This window comes from Cladosporium halotolerans (assembly GCF_011745625.1).
Source record: "Cladosporium halotolerans strain TM138-S3 chromosome Unknown Sca29, whole genome shotgun sequence".
Taxonomy (NCBI): domain Eukaryota; kingdom Fungi; phylum Ascomycota; class Dothideomycetes; order Cladosporiales; family Cladosporiaceae; genus Cladosporium; species Cladosporium halotolerans.
In genome coordinates this window covers 171,627-190,716 of record NW_027191480.1, presented here as the reverse complement: position 1 = coordinate 190,716, position 19,090 = coordinate 171,627, and the positions used below count along the sequence as shown (strand labels likewise).

Here is a 19,090-nt window from a genome sequence, read left to right as displayed (position 1 = left end):
TACCGTCTTGATTCTATGGTTTTTTTTCCTACTTTGCATGTGTACTCGTGAGAAAACAGCAACCGGAGGCAAGCAAGCGTGGAACTTTTCGTCACCAATTACATCTTAACGGCCGGGCAAAGCATTTGTTACTTCAACAAGCAAGCAAGCGATCGATCATAGCTACCTAGCATTCTTCCCGCAGGAGGTAGCGAGTCTAGAGAAATTACATATCTGCATACAGCAACAGAGAGCGTTCGGGGGTATCATATCATGTCATGTTTCGTTTCAGCCATCCATCGTCGGTGCACTTCCATATCTCTTTCCCCATCCGCCACCCTTCCTTCATCCTCTCCACCTCTCCTAGTTGTTCCTCGGCGGCCTGGGATTCACAACTTTCAGCAGCGACGGGATCTGCCGCTTCCTGCTCAGTCCGACTCTGTACGGCGCCGGCGAGGCGCGCTTGATGGGCGAGTGAGTCGGCGGGCTGGGTTTGGGCGGCTTGGTGGGGGAGGGAGGCGCGGGCGTGTTCTTTGTTGATGGAGCTGGGAGTTGTTTTTCGGGAGACGGAGTTGGAATGGTGGGGGGTTTGCGAGGGTCTTCGGTTGCTGGGACGTCGGGTGAGTGTTTCGTGGAGGTGTCGGCTTCTTCTTGCTGTGGTTCGGGATGGGAGGTCGAGGGCTCGGCGGTGTCGTTGGTGTATGTGTTGGGTGCCGGAGCTGGAGGTGCGGATTTTGGAGGCCGGCCTCTGCGCTTTTTGGAGGGGGGTTCGATGGTGGGCTCGTTGGGTTCGTCTTTGGTCTCCGGTTCAGTCTTGAAAAGAGTGGAGTCTTCAGTCTGTGCTTCGGTCTTCGAGGTGTCTTTGCGCGGCCGCCCTCGGCCTCGCTTCTTAGGCGGAGCCTCTGCCTGCTCGCTGTTGTGTTCGGAATCCAGCGCCAACTCGTCCTCGTCGTCTTCGTCGGCTATTATTGTTTTACGTCCACGGCGAGCTTGCGCTGGAGACACTTCGTTCTTGACGTCCCTGAGAGCGGTCTGTCTCATAGCTTGCTGTTGGCTGAGACTCGGTGATCGTTGCTTGCCTGTGAAGTCTACGTGATCTTCGAAGATGGTCGTGGAGCTGCGCTTGGACTTTGAGATTGGTTTTCTCAGTTTGCCTGCGGGCTTTACGAAGGTGGTTTCATCAGCTATGGCGTTCTGAGACGGCTGGCCGGTTGCTTTGCTCGGGATTTGCGTTTGCTCGGATTTAGTTGCAGGCACTTCGACGATTGGAGAGGGTTTTGGCGGGTCAGCATCTTGTTGGAGAGTCTGAGTGGTCTCTGGTTTCCCTTCACCAGCCGGCACGACGTGCGCCGCAGCAGCCTTCACAGTGATCGTTTCCTGGTCGTCCTCTGGCTTAGATGAACGCTGCGTCGTCGGTCCTTGCAACGGGTCTTCGACCGAAGTAAAGCTGCCTCCTGTCGTCCTTGTGCGCTTTTTCTTCGCTGCCTTCTCTACAACCACGGAGTAATCGATAGCTTCGTCCACATTGTGAGTTGCCCGTCGTTTGCTTGGCCTCGGCTTGTAACGTTCCTTTGGCAGGCCAACTGCGATGTCGTCCGAGTTCAGAGGCTCGCTCGACTCATTTTGAACTTTGCGTTTGCACCCACGACCTGCCTTCTGCGTCGTGCTCGCAGGCACTGCATCCGGCTCCGCAAAAGCTCGTGCTTCAGCCTCGACCGCGTTGACCTCGACGGTCGGGCTAGATCGATGCACACTGCCAACTTCGTGACGCGGATCTGATTCCTCGGGAGCTTGTTCTTGATGAGGAACGCCAGCCGGGACAGTGTCGTTCTGCTGGTGGGCGATATTGCCCTGATTAATAGCGGCCTGGCTACCAGTTTCTACTTCAACTCCGGCCGATACCTTCTGACCATTCGTATCGCCGGCACGATTACTTCGAGCAGATTCCGTTTGCTCTGAAGGGGACCAAGGAAAGGAAGAGCTTTTTGGCATCTCGTTCGGGTCGAAAAGCTTGATTTCAGGTGAGCTAACGCCCTTCAATGGCTTACTTCGAAGAGCTTGTTCGACCATCCGCTCGTGAGACGACTCGTTGTCAGGAATTGTGCTGCCACTTTCCTTGAACATAGCAGGCTCGTGGTTTATGAACTCGTTCTGCATAGATCCAGTTGGCAGGCCGTTTGAACTTCGCGTACCAGAGTGATCAGAATATCGAATTGATCGAGAGCTTTCGGGAGCAATGGCGTCTTCGCCAAATCTAGCAATGAAATGGTCGCGCTCCGCGGTAGATGAGGTGGGCTTTTTAGTGGAATAAGTCGTCAGAGTTTTGCTGCGGTGCACAGCTCGGGGAGGGTCAGAAATAGGGCCTGGTCTGCCGACAATAGAGTTTCTGCGTTTGTTTCGATCTAGCTTCGTGGAGTCTGATGCTGCGTGAGCCGTCTGTTGGTCATTTGGTTGAGCATTCTCGCTCGAGTCCCCACAAAGGTGTCGCTGAACGTCTTCGATCTGCTGCCGGAGACGATCTATATGAGAAGTCAATGGTGGGAGCTGCGAATACCAGCGATACATCAAGGCTGATTACCTGTTGAACCTGTGCTTTGATCAATGGTGTCGTGCGTTCCATCTAATTTCGAGATCTCCAGCCCCGAGCCGCCACTTGAACTGATTGAGTTGCTCTCCTTTGGATCATCGTACAAGACGTCGCCGTCCTCGTCTTCCGAGTCGTTCAGGATCGGGGGCGGCATCGTGCATTGCAGGTCCTTTGATTTGGTGGTGGTGTCTCGTGTCGTTGATCTCGCCGAGGCAGAAGGAGCGCGTGGACGTGCGCGCGACGTCCCGAATCGGAATAGCGTCTTCACGCTGTCACGCGCTCAAAGAGCTCACCGAATTGATTGACATGTGGCGGGAAACGTGCAGCAACGCCTTGCCCAAGGCCACTAAATACTATCTCATCCTCAAGGCAGAGTCTTTCGAGCTTGATCCGAGAAAATTTGTCCTTTGAACTTGGTCACAGAATACAATCTGCGGCCGGCCGTAAGGCCAAGAGACGTCGTCTGGTGCTCAAGGTCTAGGGGGCTCGTGTGAAATAGACTCATGGAGTTCCGTGTCGTACAGACGCTCTTGTTAAATATGTTTACCTTCATGATATTCTCGTGGCAAGTACTCATGGCCCACCGCTGACCCTTTCGACCCTGGATATCCTCACAACAGCTAGTACAACGCCACAAGTAGCCTTTGGAGATTCCGGCATGAACTTTTCAATCTCCTTTTACGTGAAAACAACAGCTATCTTTTGGTCAAAATGCTCATTCCCATTGGGTACCCTTCAGCCTCTCCATCAAGTAGTCGACCTCAACCACTTTCGTAAGCGGGATGACATGATCCTTGTACATTGCCACCACAGCATCAACATCGACCTTTGGCACACCACCTTCACTGCAAAAATTCGGATCTTGGCCATAGGTGTTGGCCTTCAGCCGTAATCTCTCCAGTACCTGCTTCTCGACAGCCGCATTTGTGATGGCATCATCAATGCCTTGCGTGTCCTTGGCTTTGATAAGAGCGACGAATTTCTCGGGATTTGATTGGAACTTTGACTCGGCGACAAATTTGCCAAAATGAATGCGTCGACTCAGTGCTTGAAGAGTGTTGACGTCTGCGGTCGCAGCACTTCCGTAGTTTTCTTGTGAGTCAGAACGTTCTTCACGTCCAAACTTGGCGCAGGCGGCGGGGAGAATGTCGTTGATGTAGCGCTGCTTCAATTCGCTGTTTACATTGACGGTATTCGGCCAAAGAATCTTAGGGTACTTCAGCTCCTTAAGAATTGGAGTTTGCATAGCGTCCGGGAAGAAGGGATACTCGTCAGGGCTCTGGTAACGGCGGATTTTAGATTGCATGACTTCCTGCTCACGCAGAACCCAGTCTGAGAAGCTGAGGTCTGATCCAGGAATATCGATTGCTCCAGCCTTGTAGATAGTGCCATTGTACGGGAATTGCACTCGCTCGATGATGTGGAAGAGCACAGTATCCTCTAATCTGATCAATTGGAAGCGGATATGTGCCAGATCCAGGGCCTTGCTGGCATCGTTGATATCGATTGCAGTGTCCATGGTGCTGACTAAGGTCTACAATTGGCGATTGACTTGCGACCGTATCAACAAATGTAATAGAATCAATGATTGTACGTTATTTGCTATCTGACTTTCAGGCGCGCCATGACTGTTTCCCGCACCGTTCACGCTCGGCTTGGCGTACGTTTGGCGTCCAGCCGGCGGAACGGCTGGGCTTGTGATCGAGGTGGACGGTGCACGCGATCAACAAGGCAGCTCCCAGTCGTCACGCTTCACTGCTGTTGCTCAGAGTCTTTCTGCACGCATTCTCGGTATGAGCCAGTAAGCTACACGCCTTGCGCTCTTCAGCAGCCATGTCAGACCGTCGTGGGCGGAGCACGTCTCCTCGACGGACATCTCGGCCTCAGAGAGCATTCGACAACGAGGAAGAGTCCTTTGTGAACGTAGGTATCCTCGTGGGATAGAATCTTGCAAGCGCTGACATGGATGCGTTGTAGACTCGTCAACTGGAGGCTCTTGGCCGTACTGTCCACGCAACGGCCAGCCAACTCATCTCCTCGAACTTCGGAGGGACCGATTCAGGGCACCATGATTCCTACCACTCTGCGCTAGGCCACATGCACAGGTCGCTGCGAAAACCTGCGATCCAGCGATCTGTCTTCAGTCTCGCAAAGGCCAACCCGCGCGAGCTTATACGATCGCACTTCGATACCACCGAGATCGAGCACCGCGCAATCACATATATCCCTGACGACCTGTTACGAAACGTGAAAGAGACATCCAGCCCATTCAGCTTGTTCGAAGGCTTCAAGGCTAGCTTGCCTGAAGATGATGCGCTCGACAAGCGACGGAAGCATTCAAAACGTGGCTCCAAAGGACAAAAGCTGCTAGATGCGCCAGAGGAAGGAAAGGGCCCGCCGCAGCTGGAGAAGCTCCAGAAGCTGAAAGACAGGTCGGACCACAAACTGGAGATGATGGGAATCAGAAAAACCATGTGCGCAAGCGAGATTAAAGAGATCGACACGAAGATCGCAAACCTGAACACCATGAGGAAGGTTGTGCTAGATCGCCTGGCTGGACTGGAGCAGGAAGAGCATGATTTGGAACAGGAGGTTGTTGATCTGGCCGAAAAACTAGAGGTTATACAAGAGGAACTCGAGGATACTGCTGCACTGGATGCGAAGACACCTACTCTTGGAGCGACTGATCCTGAAGGAACTGGATCTGCCGAAGCTGACGGTATGAACGAATCATTCATGTCAGAATCTGTGTACGGCAAGTTGCCCAAAGCAAATAGCAGCGAAACGCCCAAGGCAAAGCGCAAAAAGGCCCCTCGGACACCACGAAAGGTCTCAATGCCAGTTCTGCACGACTACATGGAACCTGGCTCTCGAATCCGTGAAATACCGGCGCATAACGATATGATCACTGCACTTGACTTTGATGCCCCGTTTGGAACGATGGTTACAGCAGCTTTGGATGATACAGTTAGAGTATGGGATCTCAGCGCCGGACGCTGCATGGGAATGCTCGAGGGTCATCTGAGCAGTGTGCGCTGTCTACAGGTCGAGGACAACTGGGTAGCTACAGGCTCAATGGACGCTTCGATTAAGCTCTGGGATCTTAGCCAAGCCGACTACATACCACCTCCCCCGAGCGCTACATCCAAGTCTTCCGTATCCGACGATCACGAGGAATCCACTGCGACTGGCGAACACCTGTTCGGACCTATACCCGAGGAGGAGGAGCAGGCTCCTCAAGCATCAAAGCAAGCCAACGCAATGCAGGACTGCCACGTTCTGTCTCTTTCCGCGCACGTTGCAGAGGTTACGGCCTTAAACTTCAGAGGCAATACACTTGTCAGCGGTAGCGCAGACAAGACTTTGCGACAATGGGACTTGGAAAAGGGACGCTGTGTTCAGACGCTGGACGTATTATGGGCAGCGGCACAGCCCACCACCAACAACAGTAGTGGTTCAGGAAATGGTGGCGCAGATAGTTGGTGGCGACCGACGGCCGGTAGGGTCCCTGCTGCTGAGGCGGACTTTGTGGGCGCTCTGCAAGTCTTCGAAACGGCTCTCGCTTGCGGTACAGCTGATGGCATGGTTCGACTGTGGGACTTGCGCAGTGGAATGGTGCACCGAAGTCTGGTCGGTCACACTGGTCCTATCACTGCATTGCAGTTCGACGACGTCTACCTTGTCACTGGCAGCCAGGACCGCAGTATCAGGGTATGTTTGTCCTTCTTCAACTTCTTCGTTTTCACGAAACTAACATGTTGCAGATATGGGATCTTCGCACTGGTGGCATTCACGACGCCTTCGCGTATGATTCTCCTGTCTCGTCCATGATGTTCGACTCGCGACGTATCGTGAGCGCCATCGGCGAAGATGTGGTCAAGGTGTACGACAAGGCCGAAGGTAGACAGTGGGACTGTGGTCCAGGTCTCAATCTCGGGGAGGGTGCGCCGAAGCCCGCAGCAGTTGAAAGGGTCAAAATCAAGGACGGTTACATGATTGAGGGACGAAAAGACGGCGTTGTCGGCGTATGGTCTTGCTAGCGCAAGATCCCGCCGGTGAAGAGATCGCCGTCAAACTGACGATGTTGTTTCGGCGGAAAGGGTGATGATGTGTAAGTATCTTGTACAACTGGCAGCATGTGAAAATATGAAACAGACGCAATCACGTGTCAAGCGTAATGCCCCTCGAGTCACGTTTTCCGCCATTTCTTTCAGGTCACACTCTTTGCCCTCCTTTCTCCGATCAAACCTGCTCTCCTCACATCCATCACAACGATCTCGTGCAGACCGTCCGACATACTCCGGTACTTCACCTCTCAACCAAAGCACAACCACTTCAGAAACCGACAACCTATCAACATGTCAGAGACCACTCTCAACACCCCCAACCTCACTCCGCGCGACGTCGAGATCATCTGCGCATTGTTCCAGTCTCTCAAGTCTAAGCCAGACGTATGTATCAATACTTTGTCCATAATATACTGCTCTCACTGACAACTTGTTAACGCTTAGATCGACATGGATCGCTTCGCCACCTTGGGCGGTTTCACCAAGGCTAGCGCCACCACCGTGTTCAGCAGAACGCTCAAGAAAGTCATGAGTGAGGCCTCCACTACGCCGCAGTCGAACAAAAAGACTCTTGGACGTAAGCGCAAGGATGGTATGTGCCTACCGAATATACCCGTCGGGATGACCAGCTAATTTTCGTAATAGAGGAGGCCATTGACGATGAAGCTGAGGAGACCCCATCTAAGAAAAAGGGCCGTGCTGCCAAAGGGAAGGGCAAGGACAATAAAAAGACCGATATGGATGGAGAGGTTGAAAACGACAACGAAGATAACGCAGTCGTCAAGGGCGAGGGTGAAGATGATGGCGCCGATGAGCTTTCTTGAAAAGCCGTGAGCTTCGGTAGCAGGACTCATCTCTCTCGATGATGGCCACTAAGGCGCGAGGTGACATACCTCTTGATCTTCTTCTAGGATTCATGTGCAATTGCACGGGACAATCAAAACTCTTTCCTACCAATATGCACTGCCGCGTGGCGCCCTTCAAAAGATGAATGCGAGGATAAACAAAACCCACTACATACTCAAAAGGCGTCCTGTAATACCGCGGAATGACATCAATGCGGCCAAAATGCATCACATCTCATAAACCATTTGCAATGCCCCTAGCGCAAGCACCTGCACACCAAGCATGTAACTCGCCACACCAAACCCACCCTGGATGTCATCCTGCACCACAGTCCACACTATGCCGAACACCATGCTGGTCAACACCACGGCAAAGCCAAACAGACAAAAGCGCCACCAAGATATGCCCTCGACGAAGCACAGCCCCCACCCTTGGTTTGCATAGCCTTCGTGCCTGCTCCGCGTGAGCGCGGCAGATGCAGGTAACGGTCCTTTGACCTTTCGCGGCACTCTGGGAAACAGATCTCTCCAGTCGCTCGCATCTTCAGGATGTGCGTACAGATGCATCATCTGGTTCTGTCCGATCGGCGGAGGTTTCTGGCCAGGTGCTAAGGGCTGGAACTTGTAACAATGCTTCTGCGACTTGGGAGGAAGACAGTCATACTCGCGTACGTCAGCAAGGTCGTTGTGGAAGGCTTCAAATCGGACGAAGCGTATTGCAATCATCGCTCGCAAGCGGAGCACGCGACGCAGACCACCGCGTAACCGAGTGTATTGGTCTTTGAGCAGCCGGAAGAATTGCTGATCCGTCTCGGGTGATACCGACGTCTCGAGGCGGAGGAGTTTGTTCGCATATTTGTGGCAAGGGACGCAGAGCATCAGCCACTCAGGCGCCACTGGCGTACACCGTCTGCCACCGCCGATGCTTGTCACATCTGATGATTCCGACTTTTGACGGTACAGTGGGAGTGTCCACTCTCTTCCCCACAAGCCAGGACGCCCTCTGGTTGTGGACTTCCAGCTGTCGGTAGCTTGGCGGCCACTGTATCTGGAGCTCAGGTTTGGATGCACTTGGGCTGGGAGTGTTGGTGGGTCCGAGGCCAAACTGCGCGGATCTCCATCGACCGTTCTTAGTAAATCCTCATTCCTTCCAATCAAGGAGGTTGCTCGTGCATATGCCTTGCTGAGCTTGAAGCTCACTGTTTCTTCGGAAGCACCATCGTCGGATGTGAAATCCGAATCTTCTGTTGGAGGCCACTGGTGCTTGTACCAAGAAGTGGATTTGGATGCACGTTCCGGCTCATCATCCAGATAGTCGTCATACAGCTCGATTCCACATTTACATGTCCACCATACACGCTTCACTCCTGCTGGAGCCGGGAATACAATATCGACGAGTTTGACGTTTGTATTCAAGCAAATGAGGCCTAGAAATTTCCATAGAGCCACAAAGCGGGTGAAAGCGAGTCCTATCTTGAGAAGAGCTCGATTTGGTATTGTCGTCAAGCGGGGCGCGGTACCAACGGGAGATCCTTTCTCGATGTCTTCGTTTGGATAGAATGGAATTCTCCCGTTCAGTATGCGCGGAATGTATTGTCGATCATTGAGTCGTCGCTTGCGATGCTTGAGAAAATCATCGGGCTTGTCCAAAGAGAAATCATTTCCCGTAGCCTTGGGACCCAAGGTAATCTCTGGATCGTAGCGGCGGCGCAGTTGACTGGAATCGACCCACTCGCCTGTGCCGCTCGTCAAAGTCGATTGGTGCGAGCGCAGCAAATTTGGGCTCACTTCCAGTTCGGACGGATCAGAATCATCATAGGCGTAGGAGAGGTCTTTTTCACTTGCGGCAGCTGTTGAAGAAAGGGAGTATCCACGACTTAGATATCTTCCATCAGAGTCAATAGACCGCGCGGTGGTTTCAATATCTCGGGGCTCGGAACTCCAATCGCTATCATAGGCCTCATGTGGCTGCTGTTCGATGGTATTTTGCCGGTGCGTGGCCTCGTCGGTGGATAGTTGCTCATTTTGGTGGCTGAGGAAGAACGAATAAGAAGAAGCTCTAGTGCTTGTCCTAAAAGACAACGGCATGGCGCCACAAGAGGATTCGTACTCCTTACAGGGGCTAGTGCATTAGCTGAGATGCACGTCCAGTTTCTCCAACAGCTTCCAGTCCCCGAACCAAGACCAGAACATGACCTTCAGACACAGGAACGCCGCACCAGTGAAAGACAGACCTCAAACCAGGAAGCTCCGGGACGCAATAAGAGAAGAAAGAAAAAACGCTGGTAAACCTGGAAAACTTATGGTTATGGACGCAGGCGAGTGCTAGGCCGCTCCTAGCACAGCCGCTATGCTCAGCCCGCTACAAAGCTGAGGCTACCAATGGACGGCTGCCGAAGTTGAATCAGCACAGCTGCCTCCAATGTAGCTTACGCCCTCGGAGTCCTTAGGCCAAAAAATTGCCAGCATCATGGCCCGCATTCGACCGAGGACCTCGAAACCATTTGCACCGAGGCCCAAGCACGTGAATCGCAGTCGGGTTCGTGCATTTGCAATCAGTCTTGCCAGCCCAATCTGTGCGTGGAGGTTAGCGAAATCGGGAAGCTGCTTGGATTTAGCACACAACAAGCGAGAACGTGGCTGGCCAGTTGCAATTCGCTTTCTTGCCGTGAAAGGTAGTTTCATAGTGATATTCTGCTCGGTCCGGTCAACGACAGGATGAGCTTTGTTGTTTACACACCTATCCTACAAGTTACGTCCAGACAATGAGTACCTCATGTTGGAAAGCCGGCATCCTCGTTGAACGCGAGCTCCCTCTTTTCTCTGCGCCCCCAATTGAAGCCGAGCAGGTCGTGCCTCAGTCCACGCTATCCTGAAGCCAAGGAAGGCTGAAGCGTGGCAAAATCTCGCCTTTGGTGCTACACGTGCCCCTTCATACGTGCCGAAAGCCGGGCGGCTTGACCGATATGCTCAAACATCCCCCGTGCAGATCCCCCCATGCAGATGAATTATTTTACCACACGCGACACAAGGGCATACCTCCGATCTTACGCTCCGCGCATTCCCTAGCCTCCAGAACACCTCTGTCGGTGCTCACAGCCATCATTTCACCGATCTGCCTCATGCCCTTGACTTCTCCCGCGCGCCCTCCGCGAACAACGATTCCCAGCTCTTTCGAGTTCAGCCATATCCGCTTCGTGGGCTTGGAGATCATCTGTGCCTTGCGCAAGACCGGCATGCCATCCCAGTACCTCAAGCCAAGCCATAACCGCCTTGACGCGCGGTTGGCTTGCGTGACAACACCCTCCGTGTCCAGGTCATTAGGGTCCGCGAACTCCTCGGGTGCGAGTTCGAGAGGTTGGTTTTCAATGGTGAGGCCCATAGCTTCGACCGGCACGCCCTCCTCTTGCAACTGGGTAGGTGTCCTAGTAGCGTAAAGAGACGCCCATTCTACGTCCACCTTGTGAAAGCCTTCCGCAAGTAGCTGCTCGGGTGTCGCGCGCTGCATGACCATCCGGCTGAGCGCGGTCTCGCGGTCTTTTTCTACGGCGACCGAGCGTGCATGTGGGTGGCCGCTGTATCTGCTGTCATCGCGGAGGCCGGGAGGAAAGCAGGAGGCGGGCGGTGATGGGCCTCCAAGCTTAACGTCAGAGAAGAATCCCTGCTTCTGGAGCAGGAGCGATAGCGAGAGGTGCATGCGGGTGTAGGGTATTGATGTCAAGCCGAGGCGAGCCAGAGATGCATTCTGCAGGTGTGAGCAGACGTGGGAGAGGTTGACAAGAGACATGGCGGTGGTCGAGTGGCCGCGATGGCCTTTGTCCGGGCTTTTGCGCGCCTCGAGGAGTATGCAGTTGCCGTATTGTCGGATAAGGTAGCGCGGAGGCTGCTCGAAAGCGGATCAGATGCTGCTCCCTTTCTGACTCTTTCTCTGAAGCAATGTGCGGTAAAGAGTGCGATCGCACGTGCCTCTCCCCGGATGCGGTCGATCTACCTAGTACCGTCGTCTCCCAACTTTCCTCGGAGGAGCCAAGCCATATCCCGCGGACGACGCCGGGAAGTTGTGGCCTGAGGCACCAAAAGAGGCCGCCCACTTCATCTCAACTTCAGCTCACTCGCCCCCACCTTGTCTCTCTCCGCAGCTGATTGGTCTTGTAAGCGCTGCAACTCAAACATAGTCGCGCGGCTGACAGGTCGCACTCGCACATGCCTGGCCGAGCTCGCGCTCCGCCGAGAGACGGCATTATGGTAGGTATTTCAACCCGTCCTCAAGTCTACACTCCATGCTGCTACTTTTCCTCCTGCTGGCCGAGTTCACTGTGAGAATCGCATCGCTCCAATTGGTTACTCTGGCAGCTTGCTATATAAGCAGAGAGTACGCAAAGGCCGTCATTGAGGTTGCACGCGACGCGCTTACTATCGCCGAATCGATCTATGCCACGAGACCAGTTGTGCCTACAAGAGTCTGACTGCAAGGCACCACCACTGCGAAATGCCCGCCGCCCCGGGCGAGAACCTCTTGACTACGCTGTATGACTATCAAGCAGTTTGAGGCGTAATTTACTGATGAAGAGTAGCTTCGCGGATGTTCACTACTACTTCAACGAACCGTCTTCAAAGCCAGTGCATCATCGGTTGTCAAGATGCAGCTACGCATATGTCTTCCACAATCCCACCGAGCACCGTGCGAAGCTCGAAATAGCGAACCACGCTGGGACACCGGATCAAGATGCCTTCCATGGGTATCTGGCTGCGGTCAAAAGCTTGCAATATTCGTACAAGCATCCAACCTTATTCACTCTCACTCTGGATGCTTCTCTGATTACCAGCAGGGAAGAGTGGCACTTGAGTACGTACGACGAGCGTAACGAGCAGAGATACGTCTACAGGATCCACACAATTGACCTATATCTCTGGACTGAGAAAGATGCCGCAACATTCTTGAAGCATATGCACAGTGTCATGCCTGCAGAGAGACTAGACATCCGGGGTGCACCCGCATCATCTCAGTCGAATTTGGCTGAGCATCGCGACTCCATGAGCCCGGTGGTCCAGCAGTTAGAGAAGACTGCGATCGGTGCACATTTTCATCCAAGAGCAGAGAGCACCACTTCCGCACAATCGTTTCCGGGTCCGCCGACGCCTGCGACCTCTGGTGGAGTTGCCATATCTCCTCCACCGCAGCAGCAGCAACCTGCGCCGATGGCATACAACCCTGCAGCGCCGAGTGCTCCGGAACCTATCGCTCACCGAGAGAAAACTCCGCCACCCGCAGATGATGTCAATGGTGCGCAAGGTTCCAATGGCCATGGCATCACCCAGTATGCCTCCGTCCCTCAAGGGTTTCATCAAAGTATGCAGAACACCCCGCAGCAATCCTATTTCCCAGGACCTCCTGCCCCTCAGCAGAGGCAGTCCTCGCTCTCGAGCTTCCCTGGACCACCAGGCGGTTCGCCGCTGGGCGGCATGCAGAACGGGCAATCAGGGTCCTTTCCCCCTCCACCTCCGCCGCCAGCTCAGACGGCACACTCGCCAGCGCCTTACACGCCCTCGTTTGGTCTGCCACCGACAAGCCAGACTGTACACCCCTCCTCTCCACCGCCGTCGCAAACGTCTTTCCAACGTCAGTCATCATATGGTCACCCAGTCCAGCAATTCGCCTCATTCGGACCTCAGTCTCCTGGTTTCCCGAACCAACAGCAGCCCCCCACCCCCTCCGCGCCTCCTTCCTACAACAACCATACGCCACTCCAATCTCCCGGACTCCCACCACCACCTGCGTCGTCTCAACAGCAAGCCGCGCAGATCGCCGGATACAGCAACTACTCATACAACCAAGCACAGCAGGCGCAGCCAGGAGCTTACACACCTCACGGTGGATACGGCGGGGATGTCCACAACCAGCTGTACAGACCGACGGAGGCTGAGAACAACGCGCAGCTGGCGGACAAGAATAAACGGCCTCAGGCACAGCAAGAGCAGCGCCATGATTCTTTCAGTGGAAAGTACAAAGTCAATGAGAGGGTGGATAAGGTCGAGAAAGGAGTTGGGAGGTTCTTGAAGAAGTTGGACAGCAAATGGTAGTTCCGTTGGTTAGGCCGTCTGGATGACGTCTCGACAAGAAGACGAATTATATGATGCAACATGAATGAATGAATACCTCGGGTTAGGATGGCACAAGTCTCTCATAGCAGATACAACTGTGGTGGGTGAAGAAAACTGTAGAAGTCCGATGATTGTTCTTTCCGTACATCACCTGGACGCTGCTCGCCGGAGTTCAGACAGACTAATCGTAGTTTGAGCCGTCCTTAGATATATCAATGCACGCCACAGTAGAAATTCTATGCTGATGTTCGCCCCAACTTCGCGTTCAACAAATGACGTGAGGCTCAGCAAAACAGCTCTCGACAGCGGACGATCTCGGGAACGCCCGGGCCATTGCCGGCCGATGGCTGTTCAGGAACGCTGGCGGGCAACTTCATTGAAAGTAGCTTTTACCACGCGACCAGCACCTCCGCACAGCAACACACCATGCTGCGACTAGCCATTGCTCGCGGCGCCAGAGCCTCTGAGCAGGGCCTCCAGAGATCCGCCAGGAGCCAATGGCAGCAGCAGCGCCTGCGCCAGCCGCTCATTGTACGTCGACCTTTGCGCACGCGCGGCTATCTCACTCCGCTAACATTAACCTCCCCAGCGCACACTGGCCGACGCAAGATCGCCCGATAAGACCGTCCTTCCTGGTTCCGCGAGCCATCAAACCGCTGGTGTACCGCAGGACCCCATCTCTCCCCCTCCGACCGCGAACGCGACGCCCGATATCCCGGTTGCTGGCCTTCCCAGGGTTCCTCCCACACCGGCCGAGGCGGACGCAGCCGTCGAGAAAGAGATCGCAGCAGCAGCCAACAACCTTCCTCCTTCTGGAAATGCATCGAAAATCTCGCCCTCTCACGGCAACCTGCCGCCCACCGGCCACGGCAGCGCAGCCACTGGCCCGACCGGCAAGCCCAAGTCCAAGGGCCGTTTCCGCCGTTTTCTCTTGACTCTCGTCGTGCTTTCGGTTCTCGGATACACTGGTGGCGTTTACTACGCGCTCAACAGCGATAACTTCCACGACTTCTTCACTGAGTACGTGCCCGGCGGCGAGGATGCTGTGGCTTACTTTGAGGAGCGCGAGTTCCGCAAGCGCTTCCCTTCGCGTCCGATCGAGAACAAGAACTGGCCTCAGATGCGCGGAGAAAACAAGGTCACCATTGGCAAGGCCAGCGGTCTGACCGCTAAGGCTTCAGAGGAGAGCGATCTCGGCACAAAGGGACGTCACATGGGTGCGAAGAGCGAGAACAAGCCTCAGCCGGAGGTTGCTCAGCGCGTCCCTGAGCAGGCCACCCAGAAGGAGAATGTCAAAGCTGTCGAGAGCGCGAAGAAGGACAACCCTAAGAAGGAGGCTGCTCCTGCGCCCAAGCCGACATCCTCCACGATTGACCACGTCAACGTTGCTCAGGCCACCGAGCCCGTGGTCCAGGACCTGGTCAAGATGGTCAACAACATCATCACCGCCGTCAACGCAAGCTCTGAGGCTGGCAAGCTGAGCTCTACTGTCTCCAACGCCAAGAGCGAGCTGGAGAAGATCATCGGTGCCCTCTCCACGCTGAAGGAGACTACCACCCACGAGGCTCAGACCCAGATCCAGAACGCCCACACCGAGTTCGATGGCGCGGCCAAGGAGCTTGTGCGCCGTCTGGAGCAGGAGATGCGCGAGACCGAGAGCAGGTGGCGCGATGAATACGAGACTGAGCGCGAAAGACTCAGCATCTCGTACAGCCAGCGCCTTGCTGCTGAGCTCGAGGCCGCGCGCCGCGTCGCCGAGGAGAAGAACAAGAACGCCCTTCTTGAGCAGGAGATCAGCCTGCAGAAGAACTTCACTGGCGCCGTCAAGGCTAAGGTTGAGGAGGAGCGCGACGGTCGTCTCTCCAAGCTCGACGAGCTCTCTGCATCCGTCGCCGAGCTCGAGAAGCTCTCCAGCGACTGGACCGAGGTCGTCGACGCCAACTTGGCCACCCAGCACCTCCACGTCGCCCTTGAGTCAGTCCGCAACGCCGTCCTTCACTCCGAGCACCCAACGCCTTTCCTGAACGAGCTCGTCGCCCTGAAGGAAGTCAGCAAGGGCAACGAGGTCGTCAATGCCGCCATCGCCTCGATCAACCCCGCCGCTTACCAGCGCGGCATCCCCAGCCCTGCCAATCTGATTGACCGTTTCCGTCGCGTCGCTTCTGAGGTCCGCAAGGCTTCGCTCCTGCCCGAGGACGCCGGTATTGCCTCGCACGCTGCCAGCGCGGTTCTGAGCAAAATGATGTTCACCAAGAAGGGCGAGCGCGGTCTTCCCAACGGTGACGACGTGGAAGCCACTCTCGCCAGGACGGAAGTCCTGCTCGAGGAGGGTGATCTGGAGAGCGCGGCTCGTGAGATGAACGGCCTCAAGGGCTGGGCCGGCGTGCTCAGCCGCGATTGGGTCGCGGAGACTAGGAGGGTTTTGGAGGTCAGGCAGGCTGTTGATGTGAGTGTTCCCCATGATCCAGGCTCAACAAGAACTCCAGTGCAATTTACTGACAATATCTCCACAGGTGATCGCCGCCGAGGCCCGTCTGCAGAGTCTGTCTGTCCGGTAGATTCGATAGAGCACTGGTGGTCGGAAGCAGGGTGTGTCCTTTGTCAGCTGTGTAAACATATTCTAGACTACTTTTCCCCAGGGCCCGATCGGCTCGCGGATGTGTATAGCAGAGGAAAAGTTGTGTTCAATGTCACTGCCTCATGTTTTCTTGCAATTTCTAGTCGAGGCTGCTCTAGGGTCGACCCTACTATAGATGGAAAGGGAGTGAAATTAAACATGCTCGCATTTTTGGTTTGGGTATCTCAAGCTAGTGCTCATGCTAACATTAATCATGCTTCGTGAAAGTCATCGACTACCAGCCAGTATCGAACCTCAGCAAGGTTCTCTTCTCGTTCCGCGCCTCGTCAGTGCCATCATTCAGAGCGTCGCTCTCATTCATCCCAGTCTCCGTAGTCGATCTCCCAGCCCATGTCGTTGCTGGCCGATGCGTCGGTCATGCCAACCGAGGCTGCCGTGGCAGAGGAAGCACCACCGGCAGTCAAAGTGGGCGCAGCACTACCATTCCCAGCGTTAGTGCTTGGGATGTTGATACCGCCCGCACCGGTCGTCGTCGGAGTATTTGCAGACTGCGCAGGAGCAGGCACAGGCGCAGGCGCATGGTTGTGCTGAACCGGACCCGCTCCCAGTGGGCCTCCCATGGCGTTAATGAGGGCGTTCATCGCGGGCCCCTGAGGAACGGCGACCATGCCGTGCAGCGCGGCCAAGGCCGCGTTACCGATGTGGTTGGGCTCGCTCGCGCTATCGCCGACATTGTACTGCTCGGCGAAGGTCTTGAGGCGCCTGGCGATCAAGTCGTGGCCTTCGACGCAGATGTAGAAGCCGCGCTCGCCGTTAAACTCCTCGACGGTGGTGTTGGGCGGGATGTAGTCTGGGAGGTTCTCGGTTTCGCGGCGGGTTTGGTCCGTGTCTTGCGGAGTGCTAGAAATGGCGTTGCTCGGCTCGCCAGCTTGGGAAGTCACTGCTTCGGTGCTGTATCCAGCTTCGGACTCCGGTAGAGTGTCGTCGTCTACTGGGTGTAGGTCCGGGAGGTCGTCGTCGCTGTCGTCATCGTCTTCTTCGTCTTCGTCCGTCCAGTCGTCGTACAGGGCATCTACTGGGTAGTCCATGAACCCGTGGTGAGGAGGTTCGTCAATGAGCTCGCTTTGCTTGAGGAAGAAACTCTTGTTTCCCGCCTCGGTGAGATACATGAGATGCAGATGCTCCAGATGCTCGAGCGTGGCAAGAGCTTTCAGCACGCTTGGCCAGCTTCCCTCACTGATATTGATGGAATCCAATCTCAACTCCTGTACATTCTCCGCGCGAAGCACCATGTCGATCAGTAGCGATGCACTGGTCGAGAGGCGCTTCAGGCTGAGCGATTCGAGGTGGGAAAAGTCCATCCGCTTGGTGAGCCGCTGATAGATAAATCCGCTCCGCTGCATGTAGTCGAATTCCAGGGCGAGATCTTTGAGGTTGGAGAAGCAGGCTGCAAAGGTGAATAGGGCGTCGCGATGGCGAGCGCCGGCTTCCGGGGTCCTGAACTGAAGCTGAAGACGTGTGACATTTTTTGCGACGCTTCGCAGCCCCCGGAGAGCAGACTTGGGCAGAGTGAAACGTGCTGGGTTTAAAAAGCTTCTGCTAGTCATGCACTTGGTCTTCAAGCTGCGGAGAGGTAGAGACTGTTCAGCGCCAGCGCCAGCAAGAGCGCTCAGCATTGTCGTGCAAATGTGTTCAAGGTGGTCGCGGAAGCCCTGAAGCTTAGATCTTTCACTGCAGTCAAGGCCACCGATAGGTTTGTTGCCTATAAGAGTTCACGTTAGCGATGGACTATCAGGTCATTTCACAATGGATACATGCCTGTCAGACGCTTCACTTTATTGCTGCCTCGATAGTCGACATCGTGCGGAAGTGAGAGCTCGCTATCGATCAGGATAAGAGCCTCTAGCGAATGCAACGACATGAAAGCCTCCTTGAGCATCTCCTCGTCGTTCTTGGACCGGCAAAGGTCAACCTGATCCTGAACGTAGAACTTGTAGGCCTCTTTCTCGCGCGTGGAAGGATGCCAGTGAGCGGAAGGATGGTTAGAGCAGACATTCGTCGATTCTGCAAATAGAGCGGTGATGATGTAGACCTTCCTGACATACTTGCAAAGCCTCGAGTGCGAGATATCGACGAGCGACTTCAGGCTGTCGGTGGTGAAGTGAACGCATTTGGCAGAGAAGTGTTCGGTCGCAAACTCATGGTGCGATTTCTCCTCGAGCGCACGGCACGTCAAGCGAAGAGCGCATTTGTCGTCGCTCCCAAGCTTGCACGCGATGTTGGAGATGAGTTCTTCTGGCAAACCCGCCAGGCGCCCCATAGCGGCTGCTGTAGTGAGATAACTTGGTCAAGTATGTTTCGGCGGGTCAGATTGGCGAATGATGTGGGTTGAAACGCGCCGCCAGGTAATGATGATTGCTCTGCAGTTTTGGAAGGCAAACGAGGAAGAGCGCGTCAGGGAGTGGTGGATGAAGAGGGTGTTGTTGTGAGCGCGTTGGTTCACCTACAGAGCTGGCTCAGAAGAAGTGGGACAAGCGCGCGCAAACGGACGCTGCATCGTTGCCTGGGCGCGGCGCTTGCTAAGCCATACGAGTGAAGTCTACATAATCAGGCCGACGTTTTTCGGAATCCATTGAAATGAGACATAAAGACACAAGACGTGTCGAATGATATTATATAAGGTTCCTTGGCGGCGCCTGTTGACACTAACTAGCTTCGAAGCTTGAGGCAATTGCCAGACCTGGCATGCCCATTCCAACGATGCACTAATATTGCTTTGCATACCCGCTGAGATCTTCGTATATAGGTATTGCTCGATCCATTTCCAAGACAGCTAATTGGTGATGATCGACGAAACAGTTGATCGACACCAACCGTGACCGTGAAACCAAAACCAAGATCAAGGCACCGGCTGATCGTTTGCATCAGTCAA

General features: G+C 54.8%; 7 protein-coding genes across 7 annotated transcripts; 3 read left to right on the top strand and 4 right to left on the bottom strand.

Annotated features, from left to right (window-relative positions):
* Positions 1 to 124: 124 nt before the first annotated feature.
* On the bottom strand, positions 125 to 2,720 carry WHR41_08142 (uncharacterized protein; the record flags this gene model as incomplete). Its single annotated transcript, XM_069376746.1, has 2 exons — positions 125 to 2,498; positions 2,558 to 2,720. 2 exons carry the CDS (start codon positions 2,718 to 2,720, stop codon positions 343 to 345), a joined length of 2,319 nt encoding a protein of 772 aa, XP_069227193.1. The 3' UTR covers positions 125 to 342.
* A 561-nt stretch (positions 2,721 to 3,281) lies between these two features.
* WHR41_08141 (uncharacterized protein) lies at positions 3,282 to 4,085 on the bottom strand (the record flags this gene model as incomplete). Its single annotated transcript, XM_069376745.1, has 1 exon — positions 3,282 to 4,085. One exon carries the CDS (start codon positions 4,083 to 4,085, stop codon positions 3,282 to 3,284), a length of 804 nt encoding a protein of 267 aa, XP_069227194.1.
* Positions 4,086 to 4,291: 206 nt separating this feature from the next.
* On the top strand, positions 4,292 to 6,754 carry WHR41_08140 (uncharacterized protein). The gene is made up of 3 exons (XM_069376744.1): positions 4,292 to 4,489; positions 4,544 to 6,277; positions 6,331 to 6,754. The coding sequence occupies exons 1-3, from the start codon at positions 4,400 to 4,402 to the stop codon at positions 6,604 to 6,606; spliced, it is 2,100 nt and encodes a 699-aa protein (XP_069227175.1). The 5' UTR covers positions 4,292 to 4,399; the 3' UTR covers positions 6,607 to 6,754.
* Positions 6,755 to 10,491: 3,737 nt separating this feature from the next.
* Positions 10,492 to 11,265, bottom strand: WHR41_08139 (mitochondrial 37S ribosomal uS8m domain-containing protein; the record flags this gene model as incomplete). The annotated part of the gene is made up of 1 exon (XM_069376743.1): positions 10,492 to 11,265. One exon carries the CDS (start codon positions 11,263 to 11,265, stop codon positions 10,492 to 10,494), a length of 774 nt encoding a protein of 257 aa, XP_069227165.1.
* A 360-nt stretch (positions 11,266 to 11,625) lies between these two features.
* WHR41_08138 (uncharacterized protein) lies at positions 11,626 to 13,819 on the top strand. Its single transcript, XM_069376742.1, has 2 exons — positions 11,626 to 12,005; positions 12,053 to 13,819. Exons 1-2 carry the CDS (start codon positions 11,968 to 11,970, stop codon positions 13,557 to 13,559), a joined length of 1,545 nt encoding a protein of 514 aa, XP_069227164.1. The 5' UTR covers positions 11,626 to 11,967; the 3' UTR covers positions 13,560 to 13,819.
* Positions 13,820 to 13,974: 155 nt separating this feature from the next.
* On the top strand, positions 13,975 to 16,273 carry WHR41_08137 (uncharacterized protein). Its single transcript, XM_069376741.1, has 3 exons — positions 13,975 to 14,111; positions 14,170 to 16,026; positions 16,094 to 16,273. The coding sequence occupies exons 1-3, from the start codon at positions 14,007 to 14,009 to the stop codon at positions 16,136 to 16,138; spliced, it is 2,007 nt and encodes a 668-aa protein (XP_069227167.1). The 5' UTR covers positions 13,975 to 14,006; the 3' UTR covers positions 16,139 to 16,273.
* Positions 16,274 to 16,511: 238 nt separating this feature from the next.
* Positions 16,512 to 18,478, bottom strand: WHR41_08136 (uncharacterized protein; the record flags this gene model as incomplete). Its single annotated transcript, XM_069376740.1, has 2 exons — positions 16,512 to 17,920; positions 17,977 to 18,478. The coding sequence occupies 2 exons, from the start codon at positions 18,476 to 18,478 to the stop codon at positions 16,512 to 16,514; spliced, it is 1,911 nt and encodes a 636-aa protein (XP_069227166.1).
* Positions 18,479 to 19,090: the final 612 nt, after the last annotated feature.